General features: G+C 44.4%; 1 protein-coding gene across 1 annotated transcript in view; it reads left to right on the plus strand.

Moving 5' to 3' along the window:
• LOC130865136 (melanoma-associated antigen D1-like) overlaps positions 1-12,185 on the plus strand; it is a 96,362-nt gene extending 84,177 nt beyond the window's left edge. The window contains 3 exon segments of the mRNA XM_057756012.1: positions 9,651-10,542; positions 10,545-10,804; positions 10,806-12,185. Of these exon segments, the coding sequence (XP_057611995.1) occupies positions 9,651-10,542; positions 10,545-10,804; positions 10,806-11,978 (2,325 nt within the window). The 3' untranslated portion in view covers positions 11,979-12,185.
• The last annotated feature ends 897 nt before the right edge of the window (positions 12,186-13,082 follow it).

Consider the following 13,082-nt stretch of genomic DNA (forward strand, 5'->3'; position numbering starts at 1 on the left):
AATGGAGGAGCTGTCTCTGTCAGTTTGGACTGTGGGCACATCTGTGAGGCATTTTCTTAGTTACTGTCAGGGAAGGAGAGACCAACCCACTGTGCACGGTGCTGTTCTTAGGCACACGGGCCTGGTCTGTGTAAGAAAGGTAGCTGAGCACACCAGGAGAAGCGAGCCAAAAGAAGCAAGCCAGTGATCTCCTTTACTCCATGGTTTCTGCTTCCAGGTCCTGCTTTGTTTTCCTCCCTTGGTTTCCCTCACTGGCGGATTAACCTGTGAGCTGAAACAAACTTCCTTTCCATGTTGCTTTGGTATTGATGTCTATCACTGCAACACAATATGAATTAGTCATGATGATACATACTTTCACACTACAAAGCACACACTCAATATACGTACTGCCACTGATGCTCGTGTGAACGCAGTCACACATGCATACTCTTCCCTCAAACAGTCACACATTCATACTTCATTCTGGGCTCATAAACACACATTCTTGCATGGGGTCACAAACTCCTTACATTTTGCACAGCTACTGCATTGACACTTTCACTCAGCATACTTATGCCCTTGTCCATTGTACACTGTCACTTCTGTGCACTATTTCACTCACACACACACACACAGGCACATGTGCGCGCACACACACACACCATTCCATTATACCACCAAGCACATACCAAGAGAAACACCATTCTATACTCAAATCCTTGTACATCAAGTCATACTCCTATTATAGGCATGAAAAATACAGGCATATAAACACACACATCATGACACTCAAATGTGCTATTGTACTTACCCACATCATGCTCATACACATATGGTCTCATGCTGTCTTAAAATCTCTGACTCTGAAATATCCCTAAGCCATTAATGCTCTTAACCATAGCCCTAATTCTAAACCAAACCCTAATAGTATGCCTAACCCTAACCATATCCCTATCCTTCCTTCAAGATGCACTAGGGTAATAGTGACACAAAGCTTGTGGGAATAACCAACCAATCTGATTGGATTTAAGGCCCAATCCATGAGATGAACCATCCCTGACATTACTTGGGGCTAAGAACCTTAGACTGGTTAGCCCTGGGACCTGGGAAAAGAAAATACTACTGTTCTGCCAATGGAAAATAGTAACAAAAATACTCCTAATGGCATTCTGTTATCTTGTAGATCAGTGTCTTGCTCGGTCGTCACAAACTTTCTTCTGTAGTGATGGAAACAATAAAGAGACCCGCAGTCAGACAATTTGCAGATAATTAGAGACATTGAACACTTAGTCCTAAATGGGATGTCTCCATCAAATCTCTCCCCTCAGGCCTTAGAAAACCTGCAGAAGAGGAGGCAGAATGAGTGTAAGAGCCAGAGAGGATGGAGGACACTGGAAAGCAACAGTGTCTTCCGTACACAGCAGAATCAGTGGAGATACGAACCCAAAGAGACTGTGGCATCAAACAAAGGGCCTGCATGGGTCAGGGTCAGATGGAGTCCAAGGGCTGTGTGTGAGTGACTGCATCGACATGTGTTTCTTCTACTTTTTCTTCTTACATGTTTTGGTTTCTTGGTTTGTACTGTATCTTATTTTGTTTTATTGTATTGCTATTTTTAGATTCCTGTTTGTAGTGTTATGAGAGAAACACAGGGTGTAGTTTGGGTGGGATGAGAGGACATGTGGGCCATCTCCCATCACAGCTATGAAATGGCGCTTGTTCCCTCCAGAGTTCTTATCTCAGACTGAGCCTTTAAATCTCATCAGCACCGAAATCTCACAGAATTTCGGCCAAATTGCTGTGATGGACAGTTTCTTTCTGGACCCAAATAAAGCCACTGCTTGTGCTGCTTTCCTTGACAAGGTGACTACTACATTTTGATTCACAAAATTTCTGAGAGGAACAACAAACAGCAAAGGGCAGCAAAACCCCCAAAACCCTGTGCTATAAGAATTCTAATTTATTCTCATTTAGCTTTTAGATGTTTATTTACATTATAAAATATAAAATGAGATACTCTCAACCAGTGACCTATAAATTTTTTGAAGTGAGTCTGTGGTGTTATAATTTTCCTTATGAGGACTGATCTAAAAATACTACGAGTATAGACAGTACCTTCCTCATTTTCTAGGTTAGACCTACTGTTGGCTTAAGAAACACCATGACCTCCTACCAGAAAGGCTACAGAGATCCACAAATTCCCCACCAAGCTATTCCTATGTTCTAGAAGAAATTGGAATCAGAAATGGATAAGGTAAATATATTTACATTTTTTCAGAACATAAATACTAAAAATTTTTATATTCTGTCTATCAACATAGCAAATCCATTATATATGTCCATGTATGTGTTTTGTGTTTGTGTATAATTTTAAAGAAAACTCGGTTTTAGAAAGCATATAAGAACTGAGATGTGTGGACTTTTAAGAGAGCCAGTTAAGTAGTAGGTGAGCTACACCCACTTGTCAGCTTTTTATCTGTAGCATAAAAAATGGTAAATTCTCAAAATCTATTTCATTCCACTAACATCAGCTTAAGGAACAAAGCCATGAGTTCTTCCTTTAGAAATCCCTTCTGTGTTTGCTCCGTCTGCATTCCTTATTCCAGGATATGACAAGATAGGAGGAATTCTGTACTGGCCAGGAAACTAACACCCAAGACACACATACAAGCAACTAACTGGTCATTCTTCATTGATGTACTGTAACACAATTAATAAAAACCCAGTGACAGATATTGGGGAAGGGGTTTCAACCTGGAGGTCAGCAAAGCAAAACAGCCAGCCATTGTGTCTTACCTCTGCCTCAGTCCAAAATGGCAATCAGAATGAGATTGTGTGTGAGAGCTGTCCCCTGCCATCTTATGTTCCTCTCTGAAGCTCGGATTAAAGGCGTGCACTGCTACTACCTGGTTTCTATGGCAAACTAGCGTGGCTACTAGGATTAAAGGTGTGTGTCACTACTGCCTCGTCTTTAAGGCTGACCAGGGTGGCTGTTTTACTCTCTGATCTTCAGGCAAGCTTTATTTATTAAAATACTAATGATTTACAGTATTTATGTCTTGGACATTTCTTTAATGATAGTTCATGTCCCCAATATCTCCATAGTGCTCACGTAAGCAGCGTTTGAGAGGATGATAGATTTCAAAATTTAAGAACAGGAAAATCCAGCTGTAATAATAATTGACCTAAGGGATCTCACAAAGATACTATGTTTGATCTCTTCTCAATGTTATTGGTACACCTAGGAATTCAGGGCATCTGTGACACCCCAGACACCTCATGATCTAGGACCATCTCAACCCAAGAAGCTTCCCACCCATGAAAGGAATGTCTGGCCCATATGAACAAAATTCACATTCAACTAGTGATTATCCTTTCTATACATCACCTACAATGCAAGAAGTAAGAGCAAGATGAAGAGGAAAAGATGTGACAGGCTTATGGGGATGATTCTAAAATGTGTTCAGTGAGGTTCAGAGTCTGTTGTACTTTTAGGAGGCTGGTGAGAAGAATGTAGCTGTATGGGGGCACTGGGTAGATTTGGAATCAATGCTCTAAGTAAACAATCCCTTAGAACACTCTGGATGGTGTTAAAGAGTGTAGTTGGTTGTTTTGTCAGTCTTTACTCTTTTAGGAGTCCACCAGCCAGCTCCCAAATGAATACACATGGAAGCTTATTATTACTTATAAGTCCTCCTGGGCTTAGATTGGATTATTTCTAGCCACCTTTTCTTAACTTTAATGAAACCATCCACCTTTGGCCTCTGGGATTTTTCCTTTCTCTTCTTCTGTATATCTTACTTTTGCTCCTACTCTGTGACTGGTTCTGTTGCCTGGAACCTGGGCCCTACCATCCTCCTCTCTTTGTTCTTTGTCCTCCTTCCATTCTCCAAGACATAGCCTTCTATGTATTCTCCCTGCCTGCTGGCTCTGCCTGTCCTTACTCCTGCCTTGCTATTGGCCATCCAGCTTCTTATTAGACCAATCAGGTGTATTAGATAGGCAAAGTAACACAGCATTACAGAGTTAAACAAATGCAACATAAAAGAATGCAGCAGATTTTTGTATCATTAAACAAATGCTCCACAGCATAAACAAATGTAGCACAGCTTAAATTAATATTTGACAATGAAATAGAGTGATCAGTCTTTTAGTAATGATGGGGAGAAATAATAAATCAGCAGAAATGGAGGACTAAGGCTAGAATCCATGTTGCTTTAAAATGAGGAGCAGAAGGAGGGAGAACATGAGCAAGGAAGTCAGGACGGCAAGGGGTGCACCCACCCCCTGAGACAGTGGGGCTGATCTAATGGGAGCTCACCAAGGTCAGATGGACTGGGACTGAAAAAGCATGGATTAAAACCGGACTCTCTGAACACTGTGGACATTGAGGGCTGATGAGAAGCCAAGGACAATGGCACTGGGTTTTGATCCTACTGCATGTACTGACTTTGTGGGAGCCTAACCTGTTTGGATGCTCACCTTCCTAGACTTGGATGGAGAGGGTAGGACTTTGGACTTCCCACAGGGCAGGGAACCCTGACTGCTCTTTGGACTAGAGAGGAAGAAGGAGGGGAGTAAAGGGAGGGGGAAGGGAATGGAAGTCAGGGGGGAGGTGGAAATTTTTAATAAAAATAAATAAATAAATATAAAAAAGGAAAAGGTTACTAGAAGTATTGTCTTAACTATCTCTCCCCTTTAAATGCTTGTGTTGAAATATAGCCCAACAGAGACTTCATCTGAAACCAGAGTCATTTACATGGAAAAATCTTGAATGGTTAGGTAGGTGATCTTACAAAAATATCATTGGAGCGCCTGCTCTTGTTTTCTGTGTCAACAGTGAGAATATACCATTTGTGAGCCAGTGTGGACTCCCAACAGACTCTGGATCCTCTTGAATTCCCAACTTGTACTTAACAGGCTCTATAACTATAAAATTTAGTACCTTTGGTTTGTAAACTTAGATCCTTAGGGTGTTCTGTTTCAGCTCGCCAAATTGTGTAGGATTCAGGAGGAAGCCAAGAGACCAATCAAGACCAGGTGATGTCACATGAAGTGAGAGAGAAACAGGATCACCACACTGACTTATATCTGAAGCCAGTAAAAGGCACTTTACACTCTAGTTTATTAAAGCCTTCATAAATCAGAAATCAATGTGAGGAGGGAGGACTGGACAAGGCTAGGACATTCCAAGAGTTGGTTTCCAAACTTGACCAAGGGCTGTTATGGCTGTCTCTGATATGACTCTTGTGTGAGAGATCTTCATTTGGATAAGAAAAGGAGTTGGTAGGATGGGGAATTGAGATACTAGGAGTTAGATCCCCAGGGGGACAGATAGGGAGAGTGGCCATGACTAAGTAATACAGATAGTGTATTTCCAAAACTTCTGGCTTCACACTTAGCCCCCTGAACTGACACAAAAGCCTGATGGCTCCAAAGATTTTCTAGGCCTTATTCTCCTGCCAGCAGTCCCTCTTCAGATGGACTCACTCAGTAAGCTCCTTGGAACCAAGAACCGGACACTTTACACAACAGTTTTGTCCCATGGCTCATCCTGTCTCTCTTCAAACTGATCAGATCAAGTGAGGAGAGGAATACTCTTCAGAAGCTTAAAAGACCCAGCCTGAGAAGAGAATGGCGTTTGATCTTCCTGAGCTCTCCTTTTCTCTGTGTGCTGCATGTGTGTTTCCTCTCCCCCAGGGAACTTCTTTCTGTCTGCTGTTGTCTCTGTGTGTACACAAACAATGTTTTGGTGTAGGTGCATGTAGAAACCCCAGAAAAGACTCTGCTTGTTCCTCAGACATATTCACTGGTGTGTGTGTGTGTGTGTGTGTGTGTATGTGGAGACATAGTCTCTCAGTCTCTCATATATAACAAGGGCTCAGTCATTCAGGTAGTCTGGCAGGTCTGTGACCCTCAGGAATCAGCAGGTCTCCACCTTCGCAGTGGTAATGCTCCAAGCCTATGCCAGCATAGATGTTTCTTTCTTTTTTTTTTTATTGAAAAAAAAATTTTCTGCCTCCTCCCCGCCTCCCATTTCCCTCCCCCTCCTCCCGCCCCTCTCCCCCTCCCCCCACTCCTCTTCTCCTCCCTCTCCAGTCCCAGGAGCAGTCAGGGTTCCCTGCCCTGTGGAAAGTCCAAGGTCCTTCCCCCTCCATCCAGGTCTAGGAAGGTGAACATCCAAACTGTCTAGGCTCCCACAAAGCCAGAACATGAAGTAGGATCAAAACCCCGTGCCATTGTCCTTGGCCTCTCGTCAGTTCTCATTGTCCGCCATGTTCAGAGAGTCCGGTTTTATCCCATGCTTTTTCAGTCACAGTCCAGCTGGCCTTGGTGAGCTCCCAATAGATAGGCCCCACTGTCTCAGTGGGTGGGTGCACCCCTCGTGGTCCTGACTTCCTTGTTCATGTTCTCCCTCCTTCTGCTCCTCATTAGGACCTTGGGAGCTCAGTCCGGTGCTCCAGTGTGGACCTCTGTCTCTATCTCCATCCATAGCTAGATGAAGGTTCAGCTTTTGTTGAGATGAACAAACTGATTCTGTCATTCGTGTGTAAATGTCAGATCAGAGTGATGCGTGACAGGGCTTACACAGCAGTGCCATGTAGAATCAACAGCTCCTTTACCTGGAGACATTGAGGTATCTGTGACATCTAGAGATAGGAATTGGTTTTCTCCCTTTACTATGTGGGTCCTGGATTGAACTTAGGTCATCAGATTTGATGGTAAGCATTTTACCTATGGAGCCATTTCTGGCCTAGTGCCATTGTCCTTGGCTTCTCATCAGCCTTCATTGTCTGCCATGCTCAGAGAGTCCAGTTTCAACCCATGCTTATTCAGTCCCAGACGAGCTGGCCTTAGTGGGTGTCACAGTGGGTGGGTGCATCCCTCGTGGTCCTGATTTCTTTGCTCATGTTCTCCCTCCTTCTGCTCCTCATTTGGACCTTAAGAGCTCAGACCATTGCTCCAAATTGAGTCTCTGTCTCTACCTCGATCCATCGCCAGATGAAGGTTCTAAGGTGATATGTAAGACATTCATCAGTATAGGATAGGGTCATTTCAGGTTCCTTCTCCTCAGTTGCCCAAGGTACCAGCTGGGGACATCTCCCTGGACACCTGCGAACCCCTCTAGAGTCAAGTCTCTTGCCAACCCTAAAATGGCTCCCTTAGTTAGGATATATACTTCGCTGCTCCTGTATCCACCCTTCCTATATCCCAACCATCCCAATCCCCCGAGCTCCTCCCATCCTCCCCTTCTCATGTTTCTCATCCCATTTCCCCTTTGCCCCATGCCACCTCCCCCGCAAGTTCCCAGTTTTTGCCCTGCAATCTTGTCTACTTCCCCTCTCCAGGCGGATGACTATACGATTTTCTTTGGGTTCACTTTCTTATTTAGCTTCTCTAGGATCACAAATTATATGCTCAATGTCCTTTATTTATGGCTAGAAACCGATTATGAATTAGTACATCCCATGTTCCTCTTTTTGGGTCTGGGATACCTCACTCAGGATAGTTTTTTCTATTTCCATCCATTTGCACGCAAAATTCGAGAAGTCATTGTTTTTTACCACTGAGTAGTACTCTAATATGTATATATTCCACATTTTCTTCATCCATTCCTCTATTGAAGGGCATCTAGGTTGTTTCCAGGTTTTGGCTATTACAAACAATGGTGCTATGAATATAGTTGAACAGATACTTTTGTCATTTGATGGGGGCATCTCTTGGGTATATTCCCAATAGTGGTATTACTGGATCTTGGGGTAGGTTGATCCCAAATTTCCTGAGAAATCGCCACACTGATTTCCAAAGTGGTTGCACAAGTTTGCATTCCCACCAGCAATGAATGAGTGTGCCCCTTTCTCTACAACCTCTCCAGCAAAGGCTATCATTGGTGTTTTTGATTTTAGCCATTCTGACAGGTGTAAGATGGTATCTCAAAGTTGTTTGGGCATAGATGTTTCTTAAAGGAGCAGGAGTTGAAATCAATGCCTCATTCTTCCCTACTGAGTACATTACAGACAAGGCTAATTAAGGGTGCCCCTCCACATTTGTGAATGCCAGTGATGTCAACTCTGGTCAATTATCAGACTGTTGGAGAATCTATTAAGTTCTCCAAAGAGACTAGAGAATTGGAGATGGATGAGACAGTATCTCTCCAGTCTAATGCACAGAATCTACCCACCCCAGCACCGTATCCACCCTTCTCTCCATCTCAACTATTCCATTCCCCCAAGCTCTCCCCAATCCTCCCCTTCTCCCTTCTCTCTCCCCATCTTACCCCAACCCACCTTCACCCTGCTCCTCCCAACTTTTGCCCAGTGATCTTGTCTACTTCCAATATCCAGGAGAATAACTATATGTTTTTCTTTGGGTTCACCTTCTTATTTAGCTTCTCTAGGATCATGAGCTATAGGCTCAATGTCCTTTGTTTATGGCTAGAATTCACTTATGGTTGAGTACATACCGTATTTCTCTTTTTGAGTCTGGGTTACCTCACTCAGGATAGTGTTTTCTATTTCCATCCATTTGCATGCAACATTTAAGATGTCATTGGTTTTACCTCTAAGTAGAACTCTAAAATGTATACGTGCCACAGCTTCTTTATCCATTCTTCTATTCAGGGGCACCTAGGTTGTTTCTAGGTTCTGGCTATTACAAATACTGCTGCTATGAACATAGTTGAACAAATGTTTTGTAGTATGGTTGGGCATCTCTTACGTATATTCCCAAGAGTGGAATTGCTGGGTCCTGAGGTAGGTTGACTTTCAGTTTCCTGAGAAACCGCCACACTGATTTCCAAAGTGGTTGCATTTCCACCAACAATGGATGAGTGTTCACCTTATTCCACAACCTCTCCAGCAAAGGCTATCATTGGTGTTTTTGATTTTAGCCATTCTGACTGGTGTAAGGTGGTATCTCAAAGTTGTTTTGATTTGCATTTCCCTGATCGCTAAGGAGGTTGAGCATGACATTAAGTGTCTTTTGGCCATTTGAACTTCTGTTGAGAATTCTCTGTTCAGTTCAGTACCCCACTTTTTAATTGGGTTAATTAGAGTTTTAATGTCTAGTTTCTGGAATTCTTTATGTGTTTTGGAGATCAGAATTTTGTCTGTTGCGGGGTTGATGAAGATCTCCTCCCATTCAATAGGTAGCCTTTTTGTCTTAATGACAGTGTCCTTTGCATTACAGAAGCTTCTCAGTTTCAGGAGGTCCCATTTATTCATTGTTGCTCTTATTTTCTGTGCTACTTGGGTTATACGTAGGAAGTGGTCTCCTGTGCCCATGTGATGCAGTCTACTTCCCACTTTCTCTTCTATCAGGTTCAGTGTGGTCAGATTTATTTTGAGGTCTTTAATCCATTTGGACTTGAGTTTTGTGCATGGTGATAGATGTGGATCTATTTTCATTCTTCTATAGGTTGACATCCAGTTATACCAGCACCATTTGTTAAAGATGATTTCTTTCTTCCATTGTATAATTTTAGCTCCTTTGTTGAAAATCAGGTGTTCGGCTGCCGCGCTGGCATTTTCTCCTGGACACGGAGAGAGTGCGGAGTGCGGCTGCCAAGAGCGGAGCCCAGCAGTCCTGATTCTCTGAGTCGTGAAGAAGGAAGGCAGCAAGGGGGCTGGGGTTAGAGCCTGAGGCAAGGCTCTGCTCTTGCCACCGAGACAAGACCGGTGGCTCAGAAACCGGACAGCGGTGCAGGCCTCCACGGCTTCCAGGCTGAGGCCCCTGTCGAAGACCGCACCTTACATGTGCAGACCTTGATGGAAGCCATCCAGATCTCCGAGGCTCCACCCACCAACCAGGCCATGGCAGCTGCCAGTGGGCAGAATGCTAGTCCCCAGAGTTCACAGCCCCCAACTGCCAATGAGGTGGCTGATACTGAGGTTTCAACAGCTGCTGTTAGGCCTAAGACAGGCTTTAAAGCTCAGAATACCAAGGGTCCAAATGATTTCTCTCAGGCACGTAATGCCAAGGAAATGCCCAAGAACCAGTCTAAGGCAGCCTTTAAGTCACAGAATGGCACCGCTAAAGGCCCAAATGCTGCCTCTGAGTTTTCCCAGGCAGCAAGCGCAGGCAAATCAGCAGCTAAAAAGTCTGAAATGGCCTTTAAGGCCCAGAATACTAAGGCAGGCCCCAGTGCCACATACAATTTCTCTCAGTCTCCCAGTGCCAATGAGATGGCCAACAACCAGCCTAAGACAGCTACTAAGGCTTGGAATGATACCACTAAGGTCTCTGCAGCTGATGCCCAGATCCGGAATGTAAACCAGGCCAAGATGGCTGACTTAGGGACCAGCCCAGGTATCTCTGAAACTGATGGCGCAGCTGCACAGACCTCAGCAGATGGCTCCCAGGCTCAGAATGTGGAGTCCCAGACTATAATTCAGGGCAAGAAGACCGGCAAGATTAACAACTTGAATGTGGAGGAGAACAGCAGTGCGGATCAAAGACGGGCCTCACTGGCTTCAGGGAACTGGAGGTCTGCTCCAGTTCCAGTGACCACTCAGAACCCACCTGGCACACCCCAGAATGTGCTGTGGCAGACCCCACTGGCTTGCAGAACCTGTCAGGCTGGCAAAACCAGAAAACCAAGCAGACCCCACCAGCACGTCAGAGTCCCCCAGCTAGGCAGACAGCATCAGCTTGGCAGAACCCAGTTGCATGGCAGAATCCAGTGATCTGGCCTAACCCAGTGATCTGGCAGAATCCAGTGATATGGCCAAATCCCATTGTCTGGCCCGGTCCAATTGTCTGGCTAAACCCAATGGTCTGGCAGAATACAACTGGATGGCAGTCCCCACCCACCTGGCAGGCTCCCACCCAGCTGGCAGAACCCTCAAGATTGGCAAGGCCCTCCAGATTGGCAGTTACCCCATGACTGGTCACTGTCTCCTGACTGGGCAGTTCCCACTGATTGGCCTTATCCACCTGACTGGATCCCTGCCGACTGGCCAATTCCACCTGACTGGCAGAATTTACGACCCTCGCCCAATCTGAGATCCTCCCCCAACTCTCGTGCCTCAGAGAACCAGGGTGCACCACAGCCCCGAGATGTGGCCCTTCTTCAGGAAAGAGCAAATAAGTTGGTCAAGTACCTGATGCTTAAAGACTACACGAAGGTGCTCATCAAGCGCTCAGAAATACTGAGGGATATCATCCGAGAATACACTGATGTTTATCCAGAAATCATCGAACGCGCCTGCTTTGTCCTGGAGAAGAAGTTTGGAATTCAGCTGAAGGAAATTGACAAAGAAGAGCACCTGTATATTCCCATCAGTACTCCTGAGTCCCTGGCTGGTATACTGGGAACGACCAAAGATACACCCAAGCTTGGTCTCCTCTTGGTGATTCTGGGCATTATCTTCATGAATGGCAACCGTGCAAGTGAGGCTGTCCTTTGGGATGCACTGCGCAAGGTGGGACTGCATCCTGGGGTCAGACACCCCCTCCTTGGTGATCCAAGAAAACTTCTTACTTACGAGTTCGTGAAGCAAAAATACCTGGACTACAGACAAGTGCCCAACCTCAACCCTCCTGAGTATGAGTTCCTCTGGGGCCTCCGTTCCTACCATGAGACTAGCAAGATGAAAGTGCTGAGATTCATTGCAGAGGTTCAGAAGAGAGACCCTCGTGACTGGACCGCACAGTTCATGGAAGCTGCAGATGAAGCATTGGGTGCTCTGGATGCTGCTGCTGCTGAGGCAGAGGCCTGCGCTGAAGCATGAACCCGCATGGGAATTGGAGATGAGGCTGTGTCTGGGCCCTGGAGCTGGGATGACATTGAGTTTGAGCTGCTGACCTGGGATGAGGAAGGAGATTTTGGAGATCCTTGGTCCAGAATCCCCTTTACCTTCTGGGCCCAATACCACCAGAATGCCCGCTCCAGATTTCCTCAGGCCTTTACTGGCCACATTATCATCCCCAGTGGTACAGCTACTGCCAACTTCGCCGCCAAATTCAGTGCCATTGGCTTCTTCTGGGTTGAGTAAAATGTCCAATCCTGCTCATCATTTGCAATAGTTTTCCCTCTGAGTAAGGCTGAAGCCTCAGATTCCTTCAGAACCCAGCTATCTAGAGAGCCACATCCTCTTGACTGAGTGGTATGCAAGATAAATTTATTTGCTATTCTATTACTTTTTTTTTCTTGTGTGTTGCCAAGTTTTGGTATCAGAAATAAATGTTGAAATTGCAAAGTGAAAAAAAATCAGGTGTTCATAGGTTTGTGGGTTAATATCCAGGTCTTCAATTCAATTCCATTGGTCAACATCTCTGTTTTTATGCCAATACCAAGCTGTTTTCATTAATGTTGCTCTATAATAGAGTGTGAAGTCATGGATGGTAATGCCTCCAGAAGTTCCTTTATTGTATAAGATTGTTTTGGCTATCCTGGGTTTTTTGTTTTTCCATATAAAGTTGATTGTTGTTCTCTCAAGGTCTGTGAAGAATTTTGTTGGGATTTTGATGGGGATTGCATTTTTACTATGTTGATCCTCCCAATCCAAGAGCATAGGAGATCCTTCCATTTTTTGATATCCTCTTCAATTTTTTCTTCAAAGACTCAAAGTTCTTGTCAAATAGATCTTCACTTCCTTGGTTAGCATTACCCCAAGATACTTTATGCTATTTGTGGCTATTGTGAAAGGTGTTGCTTCTCTGATTTCCCTCTTTGCTTCTTTATCCTTTGTGTATAGTAGGGGACTGATTTTTTGGAGTTGATCGTGTATCCTGCCACATTACTAAAGGTGCTTATCATCTGTAGGCGTGTTTTGGTAGAGTTTTTGGGATCGCTCATGTAAACTATCATATTATCTGCAAATAATTAAAGTTTGACTTCTTCCTTTCCAATATTAATCCCCGTTCTCTTATGTTGTCTTATTGCTATTGCTAGAACTTCAAGCACTATATTGAAGAGGTATGGAGAGAGTGGATAGCTTTGCCTTGTTCCTGATTTTAGTAGAATGGCTTTGAGTTTCTCTCAATTTAATTTGATGTTAGCTGTTGGCTTGCTGTATATAGCTTTTATTATATTTAGGTATGATCCTTGTATACCCAATCTCTCCAAGACCTTTATTATAAAGGGGTGTTGAATTTTG

This window comes from Chionomys nivalis, chromosome 23 (genome assembly GCF_950005125.1).
Source record: "Chionomys nivalis chromosome 23, mChiNiv1.1, whole genome shotgun sequence".
In the NCBI taxonomy this organism is placed as follows: Eukaryota; Metazoa; Chordata; class Mammalia; order Rodentia; family Cricetidae; genus Chionomys; species Chionomys nivalis.